The sequence below is a fragment of the Muntiacus reevesi genome, chromosome 17, assembly GCF_963930625.1.
Source record: "Muntiacus reevesi chromosome 17, mMunRee1.1, whole genome shotgun sequence".
Lineage (NCBI taxonomy): Eukaryota > Metazoa > Chordata > Mammalia > Artiodactyla > Cervidae > Muntiacus > Muntiacus reevesi.
In genome coordinates this window covers 16,119,061-16,141,842 of record NC_089265.1, presented here as the reverse complement: position 1 = coordinate 16,141,842, position 22,782 = coordinate 16,119,061, and the positions used below count along the sequence as shown (strand labels likewise).

Genomic DNA, 22,782 nt, shown 5'->3' with positions numbered 1-22,782 from the left:
ATGCTTTACAAACTTTGAGAACTCAGTCACAGAACATTATTTCATTTTGTATTGCACAGATTTTAACCTACTTGAAGGCAGGCGTACAACCTACTTGAAGGCAGGACATAATGTATGCAAGATGGAAAGTGTGAAAATGTTAAAAGCTATATATATATATATATATATACACACACACACACATATATATAAAATTAGAGCTCCCGTCACATTTAAGCTGACTATAGGAAAATTGGGAAAAAAACCAACTTAAAGTTCCTTTTATTAGAGAAGAAGGATTTGAGACGACGTAGTTCTCATTTTTCTTAATTTAAAAAAATTGATATTAAAATAATTCTTTTAAGCCAATTCGCTTTAAATTCAGCCCTCCTCACAGAATCACTGTGAAAGGAAGCCTCAAGGTATAAAGCCTTCAATGAAGTGAGAACATGCTACCAGAACCGCATCGAGACTTAATGCTGTATCATGTGTTGCGTTCCTTTCTTCTAATGAAAAGGAAACTACCGCTAATTAGAAGTAAAAAGACTGTACCACGAATGCTGCCTACCACGGAATAACTTGAAATAATTCTCATTAAAAAGTTTGACGGAATACAAATGACGTTACACAGCGATATAATAAAACTCGCTGGAGTGAGTTCACGTCAGGTACACAGAGAGATTATTCTGATTATAAAGAAAATCAGTTTCCAAATAAAATATTCATTCCTAGCCAAAACGCCGTTTTCCATCTCTTCCAGAAAAGCTCCGATGTACCGAGGAAACGAAAGTTAGCCGTCAAATATCGCGAGAACATTTCACTCTCGCGTCACTGAGCGGAGGCCAAGGATTGGCCAATCCGATGGAGACACCCCGCCCCCTGTTGCCGGGCGACGAAAAGGCTCGAGGCTCCCAGAGGTTAGGCTTTGAGGGCCTAGGGAAGCTGCACGCAGGTGAGCGCGGCCTTTCCAGTTAGGGAGCGGGTTCGCGGGCCCTACCGGTGGGCTACGCGGTGGTGGAGGCCTCGCAAGAAGTTCGAGTGCCCCTGGGTGGTGCGACCTCGCTCCTTTCGCACCCCTCAGCGCCGGCTGAGGTGAGAAATCCCCGGTCCCAACTTTTTCCTTGCCTCCGTTACTGGTTATCTTAGCTTGGACGATGCTGATGCGCTTCAAACAAAATAAACCCGGCTCTTAGGAGTTCTCCTCCAACCCGACAACGGGCTAAGGAAGGCCCATTTTTAGTCCTGCAGAACGTGAGAAAAGATTTTTCTCACACAGTCCCGTAAGCAGACCTGCCAGGGGACCTGAGGGAACGACCCGAGCGCCTCAGAAAATTAACTGGGGGCTGAGTTTTACTCGAAGTAATAATAGCTGTCTGTCTGTTGGTCATAGCAGAAGGGACTTAGCAACTTTCCGCTTCTTCAAAATATATTAAAATGGTTGGTTTGGGGAGGATAATGATTGGGATAATAATTAGGAGCCAGGTTATCTGAAATCGTCACAAAGACTGCAAGCTGGAGCTCTCGCCAGACTACAGTAAGAAAACACGCCCTGACGGTGTACGTCTGGTAACTGTCGGAACTCTGTTAATATCCTTAGTCTTTCTGGGAGCTCTCTGGTTGTGTGAATAACCCCTCAGATTATGCGAATATTTGAAAGACTAACCCCCGGAGTTAGTGGCCTGTTTGTTACTAGTGCCCCTCCCTTCTATTTTACCCCGTGGAACTGATTAAATGTTAACTAAATTTTTTCCCGCTGTAATAAAGCAGTGGCAAAGAAAATCGGGTGGAATTCTATGTATTGTTCATTTTCTTAAAGTTTTCAGGAAAGCTAGAGTAACCCCAACTATTTTTGCTGAATAAAGGAAGGTTTATTGTCTTAACTTTCTCTGAGAGGAAACCGTTTTTTTTTTTTTTCTCTTGCCACTGCCTTAGTTCCAACACCAGGGATGGAACTGGTGCCCCCTGTAGTGGAACCACAGAGAGTTAACCAGTGGACTGCTAGGGAAGTCCCTGGTAGAAACTGTTTGGACCATAGGCCTCGTCTGCCTTTGAAAAAGTCGTTTTATAAAACTTACTTTTCCATTTGAAATAATAGTAATAATTCTGTTACTTTGTCCGAAGAGTTCAAAATGGCCAGAAAATATAATCACGGAGCTAGTTGGAATGGGATGATTCTAAGTCTGCTGTGAACATATTAAATATAAAGTAATAATGGGATATCTGAATAAAAATCCACCTCCCCCCCCAGTAGTTGAAAACTCAGAATTGGTGTCCAGTTTTAAGGACAGAACTGGAGATACTGATTTGTGAGTCATCAGCCTAATTAGAATTAAATGAAAACAAAATATTATGGAAAGGAGAGAAACAATTCCAGGATTGATCATGAATAATGCCAAGAAAACCCAGAGAAGTACTGGGCAGGGGCTACAGAAACTGAGAAGCCATTTTGGTTTAAGAAGTGATTTGTTTTCTTTTTGATAATTTAGTAAATTTTTGTAGCTGGCAATGCCTTCATGTGGAAGGAAATTCAGAAGGTACAAAAAAAAAAAAAACCACAAAGTTTTTGCCTGGCACTGAGATTAATGCTGGGGATGTAAAAATGAATAAGATCCAGCTCTTGCCTTCAAGGTGGAAAAGTATTTAAGCAGATTGGTGTGATAGGTCCTGGGATAGATATGTGTACAGATGCATAGTAGCAGTTCAGACAGCCCTGTAAATTCAAATTGAGGAAGGTTAGGGTGGTTATTCGATGAAGGCAATGGCAACCCACTCCAGTACTCTTGCCTGGAAAATCCCATGGACGGAGGAGCCTGGTGGGCTGTAGTCCATGGAGTCGATAAGAGTCGGACTTGACTGAGCGACTTCACTTTCACTTTTCCCTTTCATGCACTGGAGAAGGAAATGGCAACCCACTCCAGTGTTCTTGCCTGGAGAATCCCAGGGATGGGGGAGCCTGGTGGGCTGCCGTCTATGGGGTTGCACAGAGTCAGACATGACTGAAGCGACTTAGCAGCAGCAGCAGCAGCAGCAGGATGGTTATGGACTGGTGGTTGATGGATTCCTAGGGAGTATAACAGGCAAGTTGTGTGTTACACAAGGGACAAGTCAGGAGGCCAATATAATAATCCACTTGAGTCCATGAGGCTCTGAACAGTACTATAGCAATGGAGAGGAAGTTATATTTTAAACATTTAGAAATAAAAGTAGGATTATGTGGTTAGCCATGGGAAAATGAAGGAGAGGGAGAAATCAAGGACTAAATTTCTGGCTTGTGTGATTAGGAGGTATACCGGGAGAAGAATAAATTCGGGAGAGATGACAGTGAGTTTACATTTCATTTGTTTTGAAATGTTGATACTATATTGAAGTGAAAATGGCTAGTAATTATTTGGATATAAGCACCTCAGAGGGAGTGTGAGGAGTCAGGACTGGAGATTCAGTATTGTGAGTCATCAGGTTATTAATCGCTCAAACCCTATAGATGAGGTGGATCAATGAGATGGTAGAGAGGAAAAAGAAAAACAGGCTGGTTCATATCTTGAGAAATGTGACAATAGGGGCAGTTAGAAGAAGATGAAGGAGACTGAAAGAGTAGAAACAGAAGAGGGGAGTGTCCCGGAGATGGTTGCAATGTTTTAGAATTTGCCTGTGTAGAAAAAGAATATATACGACAGAATTAAAGGTGGTTTCAGGATCAAGAAATTAGTTTTTAGGGTTAGGAAAGAATGGAACATGACACCAGACTCAAAGAAAGAAAGAAGTTTAGACATAGTCAGTCAGTCAGTTCAGTTGTTCAGTCGTGTGCGACTCTTTGCAATCCCATGGACTGCAGCACACCAGGTTTCCCTGTCTATCACCAACTCCTGGAGCTTGCTCAAACTCAAGTCCGTCGAGTAGGTGATGCCATCCAACCATCTCTTCCTCTGTCGTCCCCTTCTCAGGAGCTGGATAATGCTCTGAAGGAGCTTGGGGCAAGGGTTAGGGAGAAGGAGTTTGGCAAGAAGAGGGAAGCTAATGTCCCAGAGGTGTGGGATTAAGAGGATAAATCAGAATAGAGATCTTGAATGAGAGAAGTCATGGCTATTGAGATTGGAAGGCAGCATTTATATAGGTAAGTTGATTTGCTCCTAATATGATGGATTTCACATCTTAATTTTCTTAATTATGAAATTGAGTCATCTCCTGAGAGAGGTAGGAGTAGAAAAGTTGTTAAGTATTGGAATCATCAAGGACAGAGTAGCTTATCAAGGATAAATAAAATAATTTCAGAGATATGAAGATCCATCTCAATTTGGTGACTATAACTTTGCAGTTTTCCAGTCTATACAGCTGTGAGATTTCCATCAATGGTGTTCCTCAGTCCAGGTTGAATATAGAGAATAGTTTCTGATTTGTGAAGTGGGTTGAAGAAGTGTTCAAGGGTGTAAATTAGTTGATGGTGCTCATGAGACAGTAATTTAATGTTAAGAAGAAAAGGAATCCTTGAAAATGACCATCATGGTCACTAATGGCTTCTTCAGTGGGGATTTCAGTGGACATTTCAGTGTTCATCTTACTTGAATTCCCAGAAGAAAATGTCATGGCTGACCATTCTTGCCTTCTCTTGGCATCTCTGACACACTCCTGGCTTTTCTGTTAGCTTTGTTAGTCTTTGTTTTCAGTCTCTTATACAAGCTTTCCCTCTTCTGTGCAACCTGTATATATTTACATTCCTCAGGCCAGAGTCTTAGGTACTCTTTTTCTCCATATTCTCTCTCTAGTTCAGAATCTTTAAAACTTTTTTGAACATTATGCATAATAGGACATATATCTTACACTGTAGACCCGTATACACATATGTGTAAATTTACACAAGTATAACTGAAACAAAAATTTAATGAAACAGTACCCTTCCTATGTGCAGTGAAACCTCTTATATCTTCTGTTTTATTTCATATTTAACTCAAATTGGTCATGACCCTCTAAGTTGTTTTTATAAGCTATTAATAGATTATGACCATAATTTTAAAATGCTATTTTAAATAGTCAAAATTTTGAATGATATTTTATTCTGCTGAGTACAGGAGGGGGCTGATAAACTAGGAGAGAATGAATAAAGGGAATAGTTTAAGGGGAGGTGTTCAGTTCAGTCGCTCAGTCATATCTGACTCTTTGTGACCCCATGAACCACAGCATGCCAGGTATCCCTGCCCATTACCAACTGTCGGAGTCTACCCAAACCCATGTCCATTGAGTCAGTGATGCCATCCAACCATCTCATCTTCTGTCATCCCCTTCTCCTCCTGCCCTCAGTCTTTCCCAGCATCAAAGTCTTTTGTGAGAATAAAGGTGAGAAAAAGGTAGAAGGAGAGGAAATTAAGGCCAGAGAATAAAGTATCTCATTAAGATATTTGAGATGAAGCAATTCCAGATGATGATAAGCTCCAGCTCTGGCCATGGCCATGAATTAGAATTGAAATGGTTGCTGGGATTTGGGTCATGGAACTGTGAAGCTAGAATGTTACATGTTGAATCCAGTATCCATATGGAAATCATCCAGGTGTTGATGGTACTAGAATGGAGAGACTGAACAAGATACACAAGACTTTAGTAAATATGGGGGAGAGATTACGTGGCTCCTATATAACAGCAACCAGAAAAGATCCAAGGCAATGTAGTTGGATTATTTGGTCCTCAACGGAAGAGAATCCTGTTGTTTATTACCTTTTTTAAACTTTGAAGAATAACGTTTGCCAGTTACATTGCGGAGCAAGGAGAGTGCCGTGTATTCCTTCTTTGCCTTGGACAAGAAGCTAAGATAGCCTTCACTACCGAAAGTATTTTCAGAAGACAGGATCCTGTTAAGTTGACGAGTACAAGGAAGTATTTATAACAGGGTTGAGAATATAACGGAATTTACTGTAGACCAGAAAGCACAGATAAAAATTGTCAGAGAAGAAAGATACTGGTTTTGCAAGGAGAGAGAAAACTTTAGTTAACTAGAGTATGAATGAGAGCCCAGGAGAGAAAGGTAAGTAGAGGGACTTGCATTTTGATAAGATAGTAGGGAAATGAGGAGGGCATGTTATAATAAATGATTCCATGGTTCTGAATGGAACAGTTATGTCAAAAATCTGAACAAAATTAAAGCAGGCTTAACCTTGTACATGGTGGTACCTACAATATCAGTTTGCAAGAAAAGTCACAGTGGATTAAATGTTTGAAAGGGTATGTGGTTCATTCCTGTCTTGCTACAAGAGGTATCAAAGTAGGATTAAATTATTCTTGTTTCCAAGCAGTGGTTAAACTGAGCAAATAATGGCCAGTAATCACAAACCTTCAGCAGTTCGCCCTGTTTCTCGAGGTGGGATTGGATTGACAGGAAGACCTCCTTCTGGAATACGACCCCCATCAGGAAATATTCGAGTGGCAACTGGTGTAAGTTTAAAACAAATTGTTGAACTATTATGTGTATATCCTGGTAGAATTTGAAAAGCCTGTCTATAATAAATGGAGATTCTTCTTTGTTTTTCTTTATGCTATAAGCATACTATTATATGTGTTTTTTTTTTTTTTTAAACGTCTAGAAGTATAAAGAGCTTCGCTGGTAGCTCAATTGGTAAAGAATCTGCCTGCAATGCAGAAGACCCTGGTTCGATTCCCGGGTTTGGAAGATCTACTGGAGAAGGGATAGGCTACCCACTCCAGTATTCTTGGGATTCCCTGGTGGATCATCTGGTAAAGAATCCACCTGCAATATGGGAGACCTTTGTTCAACCCCTGGGTTGGGAAGATGTCCTGGAGAAGGGAAAGACTACCCACTCCAGTATTCTGGCCTGGAGAATTCCACAGACTGTATAGTCCATGGGGTTGTAAAGAGTTGGACACAACTGTATCAATGTGGGAGAATGTTTAAAAGACTAATGTTAAGAGAGGATGCGTACTCATACTAATATTGAAATTTATTTTAAAGCTACAACAATTTAGGGGCATAGCGTATTGGTGCCAAAACCAAGTGAAATGGAATAGACCAGAAATGTAATTAGGCAAGAAGAATTTAATTAGTGATGAAGGTTGCATTTCAAATTAGTAGGAAAGCATGAAGTATTCAGTACTGCTGAATAATTGGTAAACCATTTGTTTTTATAAACCAAATCCCACCCTCACACAGAGTCCTAGATATTTTCAAAATTTTATATTAAAAAATGAAATCATAAATGTATTAGCAGAAAATGTAGGCAAGTATATTGTATAAACTCACTATCTCCCAAAATTTGCCCAGGTTCATGTCCATTTGATTGGTGATGCCATCCAGCCACCTCATCTTCTGATGTTCTCTTCTCCCTCTGCCCTCCCTCTTACCCAGCATCAGACACTTTTCAATTAGTTGGTTTTTCACATCAGATGACCCAAATATTGGAGCTTCAGCTTCACCATTAGTCCTGTTGTTAAATAAGGACAAATATGTGGACATTTTGCTCCTTTACAGTTTAGAAGTGGTATAAATATGTCTAACACATAGAATTTTACATTTTAAAGAAAAATATTATTTAATTAACATTAATTTTAGATATTAATTTTATGTACTATTTCAAACATTTAAAAATGTAAAGAAAATTTTACATATTATATAGAATCTTAGTTTTATTTTTAATATTCTTTATATAGTGTTAATATTAGAAGCACAGTATTTCTCTATTTTATTGAAACTGAATCTTGTCATTTAGATGCCACCTGGAACAGGAAGACCAGGCTCTCGTGGTGGTCCCGTAGGGACAGGAGGAGTTCTGTCTTCTCAAATCAGAGTTGCTGATCGTCCTGTAACACAACAAGGTTTGAGTGGAATGAAAACTGGTATGAAAGGTATCTATTTTAAGAAAATGAGCATATTGTATATGAGAAGTATTACAGTGTATTAGTGCTGCGTCACTTCAGTTATGTCTGACTCTGCAACCACATGGACTGTAGCCCGCCAGGTTCTTCTGTCCATGGGATTTTCCAGGCAAGAATACTGGAGTGGCTTGCCCTTCCCTTCTTCAGGGGATCTTCTTGACCCAAGATGTTGGAGATGGAACCCTCATCTCTTACATTGCTTGTTGGCAGGCAGGTTCTTCACCACTGGCGCCACCTGGGAGCTATTACAGTGTATTGCTAAATCAGAATTATACAGTGAAAGGCTATTTTTCTCAGTTCTTACTCCTTGATTCAAAAATTTTAAGGGTTAAATAAAAGAATGAATATGAGAATTCATTGTGAACTATGGAGTTATATACATGTATGAGCTATTTTAATTATTTTTCTGGTGAACTTTGCTATAACTTTTTAAAATTGAAGTATAGTTGATTTACATATACATGTATATTTCTTTTCAAATTCTTTTCCCTTTTGGTTATTATAAAATATCGAGTATAGTTTTCTATGCTATAGAGCAAATAGGTCCTTGTTGGTGAACTTTGCTATAATTTCTTTGAAGAAATTTGAAGGAAAACTCAGAAATGAAAATTAGATTTCTAATACTATATAGAAATATTCTGAAATAGTTTTTTTTGGTTTCCATATCAAAATGACAATGGTAGGTATTTGTATATTTATGAGAAGTGAGACCAGAAGTGTTACTTTTGGTAATAATTATTATTCCATTATAATGCTTAAGTAAGGAAGTGAGGCTAACATACAGATTTATACTACATCTCTCCTTATCTCTCTATGTGTTTAGAAATGCATAATAATAATAACACTATATGTTTTGATTCAAAAAGTTGGTCTACTATATATATATATAAGTCAAAACACAGGGAACTGTTTCATGTTGAGTTTTTAAATTTTATGTATATGTGCAAATGACTTATCAGGGATGAACATACTAGTATGAAATTAGTTATAAGGTGATATACCGACTTCTATAATATAATATATCCTACCTTTCAGCAAACTTAATTTTCTTACTTATGATACAACTTAGTTCACTAAATATTAAAAACCAGTTGGTTGTTGGACTTCCCTGGTGGTTCCGTAGTTAAGACTCTGCACTTCTGATGCAGGGGCCACAGATTTGATCCCTGGTTGAATAAGATCCCATGTGCCATGTAGGGTGGCCAAAGGATGAAAAAAAATCAGTCGTTTAGAAATACTTGCTTAATAATTATCAATGCTGTAGAGGAAAATGACTCAAAATTTTGTAGTTGTTTAGTCTTTAAAAGTGTATTCACAGAATCATTTATGTGTTTAATGTTTCTTATTTAAAAACCTTAAGGGCAGAAACCTTAAGGGTGTAATTCTAAGAGAACTCATCAAATTTTATTACTGTATTAATTTCTCCTTTAAAACAGAATCAGTATTATTAACTATTTAATAATTAAATATTATTTAATTATTTAAGATTAAATAAGAACCAGTATTATTTAAATAATATCCAGTATTATTTAATACTTAATGCTTAAATATTAAGTATTATTTAATAATTTAAGTATTATTTAATAATACTTAAATAGTATTTAGGTATTATTTAAGAAAACAGTCATTTTCTACAAATATAGTTCAAAGCCTTATGTGAAAAGTTCTGTTACCAGCATGTACCACTATCTGCTGTGATTTTGCTGTTACCTGTTCCAGTGCCTCATTTCCCATTCTAGTGAGACATTTCTCTCCCTCTTCTCAGCATGGATTTCAGTCAATACTTCCTAGCTTTTTCTCTCATGCCATGCAGGGCACTTCACCTCTCTCAAGGTTTGGGACATTTAACCTATGGGCTTTTTTAGTCCTACTGAAATATAAGATTGTGTTCCTGAAGTCTCTGAAAAATTATATAAAATCATAATCTCTGGCCTACATTGAGAAATTTATAGTCAAAACCTACACTGTCCATTGTGATAGCCAATAGCTATTTGTATTTGTAATATAAATTATTTGTATTTTTACAAATACAAATATTTGTAATTATTTAAATTAATTTAAATTAATGAAAATAAAAGTATTTTACCAGTTCAGTTCAGTCGCTCAGTCATGTCCAACTCTTTGCGACGCCATACCGCAGCCTCCCTGTCCATCACTAACTCCTGGAGTTCACCCAAACCCATGTCCATTGTGTCATGGATGCCATCCAACCATCTCATCCTCTGTCGTCTGCTTCTCCTCCTGCCCTCAATCTTTCTCAGCATCAGGGTCTTTTCAAATGAGTCAGCTCTCCGCATCAGGTGGCCAAAGTGTTGGAGTTTCAGCTTCAACATCAGTCCTTCCAATGAATATTCAGGACTGATCTCCTTTAGGATGGACTGGTTGGATCTCCTTGCAGTCCAAGGGACTCTCAAGAGTCTTCTCCAACACCACAGTTCAAAGCATCAATTCTTCAGTGCTCAGCTTTCTTCACAGTCCAACTCTCACATCCATACATGACTACTTTAAAAACCATAGCCTTGACTAGATGGACCTTTGTTGGCAAAGTAATGTCTCTGCTTTTTAACATACTGTCTAGTTTGGTCATAGCTTTCCTTCCAGGGAGCAAGCGTCTTTTATTAATTTCATGGCTGCAGTCACCATCTGCAGTGATTTTGGAGCCCAGAAAAATAAGGTCAGCCACTGTTTTCACTGTTTTCCCCATCTATTTGCCATGAAGTGATAGGACCAGATGACATGATCTTAGTTTTCTGAATGTTGAGCCTTAAGCCAACTTTTTCATTCTCTTCTTTCACTTTCATCAAGAGGCTCTTTAGTTCTTCTTCACTTTCTGCCATAAGGGTGGTGTCATCTACATATCTGAGGTTATTGATACTTTTCCCGGCAATCTTGATTCCAGCTTGTGCTTCCTCCAGCCCAGCGTTTCTCATGATATACTCTGCATATAAGTTAAATAAGCAGGGTGACAATATAAGGCCTTGACATACTCCTTTTCCTATTTGGAACCAGTCAGTTGTTCCATGTCCAGTTCTAACTGTTGCTTCCTGACCTGTATACAGGTTTCTCAAGAGGCAGGTCAGGTGGTCTGATATTCCCATCTCTTTAAGAATTTTGCACAGTTTGTTGTGATCCACACAGTCAAAGGCTTTGGCATAGTCAATAAAGCAGAAATAGATGTTTTTCTGGAACTCTCTTGCTTTTTTGATGATCCAGTGGATGTTGGCAATTTGATCTCTGATTTCTCTGCCTTTTCTAAAACCAGCTTGAACATCTGGAAGTTCATGGTTCACGTGTTGCTGAAGCCTGGCTTGGAGAATTTTGAGCATTACTTTACTAGCGTGTGAGATGAGTGCAATTGTGCAGTAGTTTGAGCATTCTTTGCCATTGCCTTTCTTTGGGATTGGAATGGAAACTGACCTTTTCCAGTCCTATGGCCACTGCTGAGTTTTCCAAATGAGCTGGCATATTGAGTGCAGCACTTTCACAGCATCATCTTTCCGGATTTGAAATAGCTCAACTGGAATTCCATCACCTCCACTAGCTTTGTTCTTAGTGATGCTTCCTAAGGCCCACCTGACTTCACATTCCAGGTTGTCCGGCTCTAGGTGAGTGTGAGTGAACACACCATTGTGATTATCTGGGTCATAAGAAGATCTTTTTTGTATAGTTCTTCTGTGTATTCTTGCCACCTCTTCCTAATATCTTCTGCTTCTGTTAGGTTCATACCATTTCTTTTCTTTATTGAGCCCATCTTTGCATGAAATGTTTCCTTGGTATCTCTAATTTTCTTGAAGAGATATCTAGTCTTCCCCATTCTATTGTTTTCCTCTTATTTCTTTGCGTTGATCATGAGGAGGGCTTTCTTACCTCTTCTTGCTATTCTTTGAAACTCTGCATTCAGATGGGTGTATCTTTCTTTTTCTCCTTTGCTTTTCGCTTCTCTTCTTTTCACATACCACCAGCCATGTTTCAAGTGGTCAGTATTCCCATGTAGCTACTTTATTGGACAGTGCTGCTATAGAATATTTCCATTGTTGCAGAACGTTCTCTTGTTTAGTCCTGTTCTAGACCCCGTTAGGCCCAGTTTCCATTGAGTCACCCTAACCAATAGAGTTCAATGTTTTTGTTGGTTTTTTGAATCTACCCTCTTAACAGCCCAACCTCTAGTCCCATCTTTGTGGTCTTAATTCAGGCTTCCATTATGTCATGATGCTAAGATATTAGTTCTCTTTCTATTTCATTGCTTCTTTCAGATTTTTAGACTTACTGGGAGGGCTGTTAGAGAATTGTTGAGTGTAATTCTGGTTGCGCTTTGGATTTGCTAATGTGGTGGCATTTTCAAACTGAACACTAATACCTAAAAATTTTTTTTAGGTCCCCAGAGGCAAATTTTAGACAAATCTTACTATCTTGGACTTCTTCGGTATGTTATATACTTTTTTTTTCTATGAATGATCATGAAGTTTTAATTATAGTACTTACTGAGATAATTAGGTATCTGTTAATTGTTAAGATTATTTTGTGTTCTGACATAATTTATGGTTAATCTGGCTCTAAATAGATGTCATCACAAATGGTGGTGGTATAGTTAGGCTGAGATTTTAAATTTTATGTATTAGAATGTATGTGAGCTATATATTTTCAGTTCACTATTTTTCATCTAATGAGAAGAATATTTTATGCTTCTTTCACTAATTATTCTGAAATATATTCTTCATAGATATGTGTATGAATGATAAAATGTATATGCGTGCCTGCTAAATTGCTTTAGTCGTATCTGACTCTGCGATCCCTTGGATTGTATGTAGCCCACCAGGCTCCTCTGTCCATGGGATTCTCCTGGCGAAAATACTGGAGTGCGTTGCCATTTCCTTATTCATAAAATATATATACTTATTTATAATAATTACTACAGAGTTTTACATAAGTATATATTTAGTCAGTTGCTATACATGTGGCCTAATTTTATTTAATTCATAAGTTTGTTATATATCTCTTAAGTATGCAGCTCTAAATTAAGAACTCTTTTCTCTTTCTATACCTGCTTTTTTCTCTGCCTATCTAGCCTATCTCTATTTTTCCATTTTACTTTATTTTCTGGTTGGTTCATCCTCTATGTCTTCTTTATTTCTTCAGTTCAGTTCAGTCGCTCAGTCGTGTCTGACTCTTTGTGACCCCATGAATCGCAGTACACCAGGCTTCCTGTCCATCACCAGCTCCTGGAGTTTACTCAAACTCATGTCCATTGAGGCGGTGATGCCATCCAACCATCTCATCCTCTGTCCTCCCCTTCTCCTCCTGCCCCCAATCCCTCCCAGCATCAGGGTCTTTTCCAATTATTTGCATTCTATTTAATGCATCCTTCTATCGTATCCTGAAATCTCTGTTTTCTTTCTTTTAGTCCTTCTTAATTCTTTTCCTGTTCGGTTACTTGAATCCTTTTGATCCTCAAACTCCTAGAAGTTAGTAAGAGAAGGGAAGGTTTTCTCCCATCTGTCCTCAAAGCTGACATCAGTAAGAATGAGAGTGAGGCCATCAGTGTTGATATATAGTCACCTTTTAATCAAAAGAAGGTAAGGTGATAGAGCTATTTCTCACCATCACATTGCCTCTCTTCTCCAAGTTTTGTGCTTCTTTACTAAAAATTACAATTATCTATTTATGTTAATTGAGTGAAGAACAGTGGTTCTCAACTGGCATTGATTTTGCCCCCTTAAGGAATATTTGGCAATTTTTATACTCATTTTTTGTTGCCATGACTGGATTTGGGTGATGTGCCATTGGCATCCATACCAGAGAGACGGTTAAGCATCTTACAGTGCACAGAAAGTATTGTTTTAAGTATTATTCAAAGACCTAAAATGTCCATAGTGCTGCTCTTGAAAAATCCTATCCTAGAGGGTAGCAAGAACTGTGAGAGTGACAGTTCAGTGTCTGCTTCTGTCTGTAGATTGTACCAGTTTGCCCAGGTTTCCATTCTAATACTGTTTCATCTTTTTTAATGAATAAAGAACTTTTATCAATTTCTCAGTTGGAGTATACCACCTTAATCAAATAAGCTGCTTAAATTGTTTTTCTCTTTTTAGTGAAATTTCACAAAACCATTTATATTGTTGTTACACATTTATGAAAAGTTTATTTTGTTTAACTAGAAAAACTTTTCTGGATTGGAAGTAACACTAATTTATTTCTTTCCATTAGAAGTAAAATAAGTGAACTTACAACAGAAATCAATAAACTTCAGAAAGAAATAGAAATGTACAATCAAGAGAATTCAGTATATTTGTCATATGAAAAGAGGTGAGTAATTTTGCAGTTAAAGTATGCAAGGTATATTTTTATTATGAATAACATTTGATGTAATATGTTTCAGAATTTTAGTACTACATTTGTAGTTAAACATAATATTCATAATGTTCATCTGTCTATTTATGTATTTATGAATGTATTTTATATTTACAGAGCTGAGACTCTAGCTGTTGAAATAAAAGAGTTTCAAGGACAACTAGCAGACTACAACATGGTATTTGGTCTTTTCTGAGAGAATTTCTTTTGAATATTTTCATTGCTTTTTACCACTTTAGAAAATGCTGTAGCATTTTGATGTTAAATACCAAATAATGCATGAATACATACATAGTGAAAAAGATTGAAACCATAGCAAGTGTGGAGATTAAAGTATATATTTGCTTTCTCCCTACTTTGCCTCCCGAGAAATATTTTGGCTTTACAGATTAATAGGTGTTCTTCCAGCCTTTAAAATAAAAACACTGAAAAATATAGAACATGCATACTTTTTTCCCTAACAATTTAAAAATAATATTTTTTAGAGTAGATAAAATATACTGAGTATTAGCAATGTCACTGCTTTAAAAATACTTTTATCTCTCTACAGAGTGTTGTCATCATGATGTTTTAAAAATTTAGTTACTTAGTACCAAGCTTGCCTTTATCCTTCCATTTCATTCAAAATGCAGTGTTTGTCTTCTGTCACAATAGGGCATCTAGTATAATCACAGTTTTGCTTCCAAATGTGGACTTCCAGAAGAAGCTTCCTAGTGTGGATTTCCAGAAGAAATGATCTTGTTTGCAGTGTTGATTACTGACTGGCTCAATCTTTGGAGTAATCTTGGCCCCATGAATTCTAATGTTTCAGAATTTTCTTTCTTCCTACTCTGTGGGTGCTTTAGGTAGCAGTGGTCTCTGAACTTACTGAAAACTTGATTTTCACTTCTCCAACTGAAAAATGGTGATACACAAAGTAAGAAATGTGCCACCGTAATGGTTAGGTACATTCTAATATACCTACCTGATACTGTTATATTGTACTCATAAACAGAATTTCTGATTATATTAATAGTATATTTTCACACTATAATCCATACTGTTCTGTGCAAATTATTTAGTAAATGATCTTCTCAATATGAGAAAAATAATTTTTTATAAAATATAAAAAGACAGATGGAAGGGAGTTCTAGTTATATGAGAATACATTATGCAAGTTACTTGATATAAAAATGTTAATAATGTGTAAAATAAGCTGTTTGTAGGTTTTTCTTTAATACAGAGAAAGCACTTAGCCAGTTATCTAACACAGAGTAAGTTTTCAGTAAATATTAGATCTTATTAGCATTATTATACAAAAAGCTAAGATCATGGCATCTGGTCCCATCACTTCATGGCAAATAGATGGAGGAACAATGGAAATAGTGACAGACTTTATTTTGGGGGGCTCCAGAATCACTGCAGATGGTGACTGCATCCATGAAATTAAAAGACACTCGTTCCTTGGAAGAAAAGCTATGACCAACCTAGACAGTGTATTAAAAAGCAGAGGCATAACCTTGCTGACAAAGGTCCTTGTAGTCAGAGCTATGGTTTTTCCAGTAGTCATAAATGGATGTGAGAGTTGGAGCATAAAGAAAATGGAGCACTGAAGAATTGATGCTTTTGAACTGTTGTGCTGGAGAAGACTCTTGAGAGTCCCTTGGATAGCAAGGACATGAAACCAGTCAATTCTAAAGGAAGTGAACTCTGAATATTCATTAGAAGGACTGATACTAAAGCTGAAGCTCCAACACTTGGGCCACCAAGATGCGAGGACTGACTCATTGGAAAAGACCCTGATGCTGGGAAAGATTGAAGGCAGGAGGAGAAGGGGATGACAGGATGAGATGGTTGCATGGCATCACCGACTCAATGTACATGAGTTGGAGCAAACTGTGGGAGATGGTAAATGCCAGGGAATCCTGGCATTCTGCAGTCCATGGGGTCGCAGAGAGTCAGACACAACTTAGCAACTGAACAATAACAATAACAAAAGCACTTATTATCCATATCACAATTGAAAATGTTATATATAGTAATATATATTACATTAGGAAAGTTTAGTCTTTTAGAGTCAATTACATCCAGATAGTTTGCTTTTAGTAGCATTCCTGTTCAAATTCTGCTTTTGACAACTTGCTAAATTTTTGTATCTGCAAAATGTGGATAATAATATCTACTTCGTAGTGTACTTGTGATAATTAAGTGAAACAATGCATATAATAGACTCAGAACAAGGTTTGGCACAAGGTAAATTGATAAATATGTTTGCTGTTGCTGTCACTGCCTAACTTTTTTTTTTTTGCCTGACTTTTTTTTTTTCCATTTATTTTTATTAGTTGGAGGCTAATTACTTTACAGTATTGTAGTGGTTTTTGTCATACATTGACATGAATCAGCCATGGATTTACATGTGTTTTCCATCCCGCTACCCCTCCCACCTCCCTTTCTACCCGATCCCTCTGGGTCTTCCCAGTGCACCAGCCTTGAGCACTTGTCTCATGCATCCAACCTGGGCTGGTAATCTGTTTCACCCTAGATAATATACATGTTTTGATGCTGTTCTCTCAAAACATCCCACCCTCGCCTTCTCCCACAGAGTCCAAAAGTCTGTTCTGTACATCTGTGTCTCTTTTTCTGTTTTGCATATAGAGTTATCGTTACCATCTTTCTAAATTCCATATATATGTGTTAGTATACTGTAATGGTCTTTACCTTTCTGGCTTACTTCACTCGTATAATGGGCTCCAGTTTCATCCATCTCATTAGAACTGATTCAAATGAATTCTTTTTAATGACTGAGTAATATTCTATGGTGTATATGTACCACAGCTTCCTTATCCATTGGTCTGCTGGTGGGCATCTAGGTTGCTTCCATGTCCTTTGCCTGACTTTTTGAAGTACGCTTCTGTTTGAAGTGTTCTGTTTGTGCCATGCCCTGTTGGTTTTTTTTCCAATTTAATTTTTTTATAATTTTTAAAAGATTAAATCATTTTGCATTTTCAGTGGTGTAAATTTGTAAATCCATTAACATTTCTTCCCCTTGGGTAAAAGAAGGAGAAAGATCTTCCCCCAGATTTTGTCTTCTCACCATCCTTCTTTATAAGCTTAGACATCTTTTCAGAGAAGGCAAAACTCTTGAGGTATTATCTGCAGAAAGAATAGTTCTTTACTGCTTACTTTTCCTTCCAAAAAATGTAGTTTGTTGATTGCCCTGATGCATAGAATGTACTTATTTAAGTAGCTCAATATTTGTTTTGTCTTGGAAATAGTAATACTTAAATAACTATTTATTTGTAAGATTGAATACCTATATTATGGATTATAGAAAGAATTTATGAAGACTAATAGAATTTTTTTTTGTACTTTTGATTTTAGTTGACAGATAAACTTAATACCAATACTGAAATGGAAGAAGTAATGAATGATTACAACATGGTAAGAAAATTTATAAGCAGTTGATCTACATAGCCTCTAAAATAAAGCATTTATATCTGGAAGTAACTTGATAAAACCTTATGTACCATGAAGTTAGGTATTACTCTGATCCTAAATACTACTGTTATATTTGAGTTCCCTTAGTTGTTCTTTTACAATTTCTTCCTGTTGGTTGACTCTCTCAAGTGGATGATTTAGTGTCTTTCTGCAAGGCTGTGTTTGAACTGGTCTCTCATTCAGTATTAGTTAGGGAGTCCCATCCATATATCCTTGTATGTAAATTAGTTCGCAGTACTTCTGGTTTAATATTTGTGCACATGGAGCTGAGTACTCAGTGAAGAGTTGTATTAGAAAAGGAGAAAATGAATAGTTACCATATGATGCCAGACATAACAGTACTTTTGATTAGTAAATGAGAAATTGTATTCAATGTTCTTAACGAGTATTTGGTAGAAAATAATAAAATGATAATAGCTAGCTTAATTGATTATAAATATTTGGAAGAAAATAAATAAAATTTGTATAGTTTATCATTTATTTATTCAAAGAATATAAAAGCATAGGATTTATAAAATGACTCTTCTAAATTTCGGGGCTTCCCTGGCAGTTCAGCTGATAAAGAACCCGCCGGCGACCTGGGTTCGATCCCTGGGTTGGGAAGATCCCCTGGAGGAGGGCATGGCAATCCACTCTAGTATTCTTCCCTGGCAAGTCCCCGTGGACAGTGTAGCCTGATGGGCTACAGTCCGTGGGATCACAGAGTTGGACACGACTGAGTGAATAAGCACAAAAGCAATAATAATGTAGTGAAGTTCTTAACTTGATTATTTTTTTTCATTTACTTTTATTAGTTGGAGGCTAATTACTTTACAGTAATGTAGTGGTTTTTGCCATACATTGACATGAATCAGCCATGGATTTACATGTGTTCCCCATCCCGATCCCCCCTCCCACCTCCCTCCTTACCCCATCCCTCTGGGTCTTCCCAGTGCACCAGCCGTGAGCACTTGTCTCATGCATCCAACCTGGGCTGGTGATCTGTTTCACCCTTAATAGTATACTTGTTTCAATGCTATTCTCTCAGAACATCCCACCCTCGCCTTCTCCCACAGAGTCCCAAAGTCTGTTCTGTACATCTGTGTCTCTTTTTCTGTTTTGCATATAGGGTTATCGTTACCATCTTTTAAAATTCCATACATATGCGTTAGTATACTGTATTGGTCTTTATCTTCCTGGCTTACTTCACTCTGTATAATGGGCTCCAGTTTCATCCATCTCATTAGAACTGATTCAAATGTATTCTTTTTAACGGCTGAGTAATATTCCATGATGTATATATACCACAGCTTCCTTATCCATTGGTCTGCTGATGGGCATCTAGGTTGCTTCCATGTCCTGGCTATCATAAACAGTGCTGCGATGAACATTGGGGTGCACATGTCTCTTTCAGATCTAGTTTCCTTGGTGTGTATGCCCAGAAGTGGGATTGCTGGGTCATATAACTTCTTAACTTTAAAACACAGGAGAATTCTCAGTTTAAAATCTGTATTTTTAATGCCAAATATAAAAATGAAAACTTAATGTTTTTTTAGTTATGAGAGATAGGTCCAAAATCTAGACTGACTATGCGCAGGTTGAGTCAAATAGGAGTACTCAGGTAAAATCCTGAATGATTTAAGAATAAAACTTGTGTTGGGTCTAGATTTGACATATTACTAATCAGCTATTGAACACTTAATGAAATCTTGAAATTCTGTTTATATAAGTAAAGTTTACATTAGATTACTTGACAGTCTGTAAACAATGAATATTTTTGGTGTGAGATTATAATACCTGTGAAAAAGAGTGTTTCTTTGTGTTTGGTGTTGGTAGTGGTTTGTTAAGTAAAGCATATGCATTTTTTAAAACTTTGCCTGTGGCGTTAGGATTATTTTTATAATCTCTAATTGATTCATAATCAGAATGACCTTTAAAGAGATAGTTTGGCTTAATGGTAATTTTTTATCACTAACTTTCAGTTAACTCTTTTTTTCAGCTTAAAGCTCAAAATGATCGAGAAACACAAAGTATGGATATTATATTTACCGAAAGACAAGCGTGAGTACAATCCATTTAGAAATCAAACAGATTTATAAGTGACCTGTATAGGTAGTTTAACTTCTGAACCATTTATTTCTTTATAGTTTTCTTCATTGTTTTTCCCTGTTCCATTTTTTAATTTTAAAAGTTGAATATTTGCAATACAGACTGCATTGTTAATGTATCTGTTGTCTTCATTTAGATAAAATTTCTACCTGTCTGAGTTTTAAATCTAAGGTGGATAAGAACATCTCTACCATTTGCAATTTTAACTTGAACTTCTTAACTAATTCAAATTATGGGATTTAAGCCCCAGTCTAATGAGATGCACTTTATTATTCCATGCGCTATTTATATTATTTTACTACTCACTTACTAATTGATAATTAATTGTTATATTAGTAATCTACTTTATAAATGTAGATTGTATGTGCATCTTTATATATATAACCTAGTCAAAGACCAAATACCAAGTAACTTTGGTTTTTAAATCTTTTTTTTTTCAATAATTTTATTTATTTTTGGCTGTACTGAGTCTTTGTTGCTGTGTGAACTTTTGTCCAGTTGCAGCAAATGGGGGCTGCTCTCTAGTTGTGCTGCTCATGTGGTGGCTTCTCTTATTGGGGAACACAGGCTCTATGGCATGCAGGCTTCAGTAGTCGTGGCTCTTGGGCTCAGTAGTTGTTGCTCTTGGGCTCTAGAGCACAGGGTCAATAGTTGTGGTGCATGGGCTTATTTGCTCTGTGGTATGTGGGATCTTCGCAAATCAGGGACTGAACCCAAGTCTCCTGCATTGGCAGGCAGATTCTTTACTACTGAGCCACCCAGGAAGTTCCTGAGTAACTTTGACTTTGATGATAAGGTAAATGTGGCAGTGATAGTAATGCCTACAAAGATAAGTGGAAGTAATATAGTGACCTTAGTCCATTTGGGCCACTGTAACAAAATATCATAGACTTGGTAACTTACAAACAACAGGAATGTATTGCTCAGGGTTCTGAAGGCTAGGATGTCCAAGATCAAGGCAGCAGTATAGTCCTGTTCTGATGAAGGCACTCTTACTTGTTCATACCTTCTTGTGATATCATCACATGGTAGACAGAGCTAGGAAGTTCTTTGGGATCTCTTATAAGGGGTACTTACGAATCCCATTCATGAGGACTCTACCCTCATGACCTAATCACCTCCCAGCCTTTACACCATTACCTTTGGTGGTTAGGATTTCAACATATGAATCTTGGAGGGACACAAATATTTAGACATTATCAGTAATTAATGTAATTATTCTTTATTGACTTTTTGACCTTAATTATTGTGTAAAGCAGCGCAAACAGAAGATGAACTATTTTGTACAAACACTGTACACATTTTGTTCCATAAACTTAGCAATATTAATTTCCTTGAGAGCAAGGATAGTAATTAACCCAAATTACCAAAATTCTATAACATCAAAAATACTGTCATATTACCTCCACATGTACAGTAAATACTTGATGAAAAATAGGATGTTAAAATATAAAGATGAATTATTTGAAAGGTAAAGGAAGAATTTTCTTTTCATTAAAAACAGAGAAATCTCTTTCCCCTGTCTATCATTTGATGCTCCTATAAAGTGCTATCTTAAATTACAAATATACTGAAAGTCTCTTCCCTTTTACAAAGAAAATCCCATATTCATGGTAACCAGACACATTCTTGAAAACTTCCTTTTTGTTGCTCTGGTTTTAGACCAGTTAACAAATATTCATCATTTACTACATATAAAATACTTTCTTAGGTGTCTGAAAAATAAGATATAATAAACTATAACCCATTGAGAACCTTATATAGTTTAGAACATTTCAGTTCAGTCGCTCAGTCATGTCCGACTCTGCGACCCCATGGACTGCAGCACACCAGGCTTCCCTGTCCATCACCAACTCCTGGAGCTTGCTCAAACTCATGTCCATCGAGTCGGTGATGCCATCCAACCATCTCATCCTCTGTCGTCTCCTTCCCCTCCTGCCTTCAATCTTCCCCAACATCAGGGTCTTTTCTAGTGAGTCAGTTCTTCACATCAGGTGGCCAAAGTATTGAAGCTTCAACCCCAAGAGAGCATTAGAACATTTAATCCTCATTTATTTTCGCATTTATCTACAAACCTATGTGATGCACTGGTCAGATTTGTAAACGTTACATGTACGTGTTTTATAGATATTTTATCCAAAAAGATAACTCACAGATTATAAAGTTAATGATGATGTAGATTTCTATGTCTATTAGGTTCTTTGATTAAGGAAAATGTTCTTAAAATATGGTACTTTGTCCTGAAAATGTTAGCAGTTTCAAAACTTAACATCTATAGTTCGTAACTAAGGCTGAGTGAGATAGGGTCACCTGACCCTTTAAGAGGAATTTTAAATTAAAGACAAATTATTTTTATAAAGTTTATTTTTATATATACCAGGAGAATAGATTTATTTCATGTGTTAATCAGATGGCCGACATCTTAATAATGCAAGAATATACCTTATGTTATCCTGTACATTTAAAGGGAGCAGGAAATGCCATACCTTGAGAAAGCAGGTATAAAAAACCTATGTTTTCTTTCTCTTCTCCTTTAGTGCCACCATTTACTGTGGCATGGGACCCTATGTTTTATTATGGAACACCTATTTATAATAAAGTGGTTATAGTATATAGGCTCAATATGTTACTATGGTACCTGACTTTAATTCAGTTTCGCACACCTGCTTGAACTAATGATTTTCTTCCTTTTCTAATGTCTATACTTTTTTTTTTTTTAATATTATTTTATTAGTTGGAGGCCAATCACTTCACAACATTTCAGTGGGTTTTGTCATACATTGACGTGAATCAGCCATATAGTTACACGTATTCCCCATCCCGATCCCCCCTCCCACCTCCCTCTCCACCCGACTCCTCAGGGTCCTCCCAGTGCACCAGGCCCGGGCACTTGACTCATGCATCCCACCTGGGCTGGTGGTCTGTTTCACCATAGACAATATACATGCTGTTCTTTCAAAACATCCCACCCTCACGTTCTCCCCCAGAGTTCAAAAGTCTGTTCTGTACTTCTGTGTCTCT

General features: G+C 37.0%; 1 protein-coding gene across 3 annotated transcripts in view; it reads left to right on the top strand.

The window, feature by feature from the left end:
• Positions 1–867: 867 nt before the first annotated feature.
• IFT74 (intraflagellar transport 74) overlaps positions 868–22,782 on the top strand; it is a 99,440-nt gene continuing 77,525 nt past the window's right edge. Inside the window, exons 1-8 of one of the 3 annotated variants that reach the window (XM_065907882.1) lie at positions 868–931; positions 6,258–6,396; positions 7,686–7,821; positions 12,226–12,274; positions 14,053–14,151; positions 14,314–14,374; positions 17,557–17,616; positions 19,652–19,713. In XM_065907882.1, the coding sequence (XP_065763954.1) occupies positions 6,277–6,396; positions 7,686–7,821; positions 12,226–12,274; positions 14,053–14,151; positions 14,314–14,374; positions 17,557–17,616; positions 19,652–19,713 (587 nt within the window). In that variant the 5' untranslated portion in view covers positions 868–931; positions 6,258–6,276. Of the gene's footprint in view, positions 1,072–6,257; positions 6,397–7,685; positions 7,822–12,225; positions 12,275–14,052; positions 14,152–14,313; positions 14,375–17,556; positions 17,617–19,651; positions 19,714–22,782 lie in introns of those variants that run through there. The other 2 variants (XM_065907881.1, XM_065907883.1) reach the window with 2 other exon arrangements.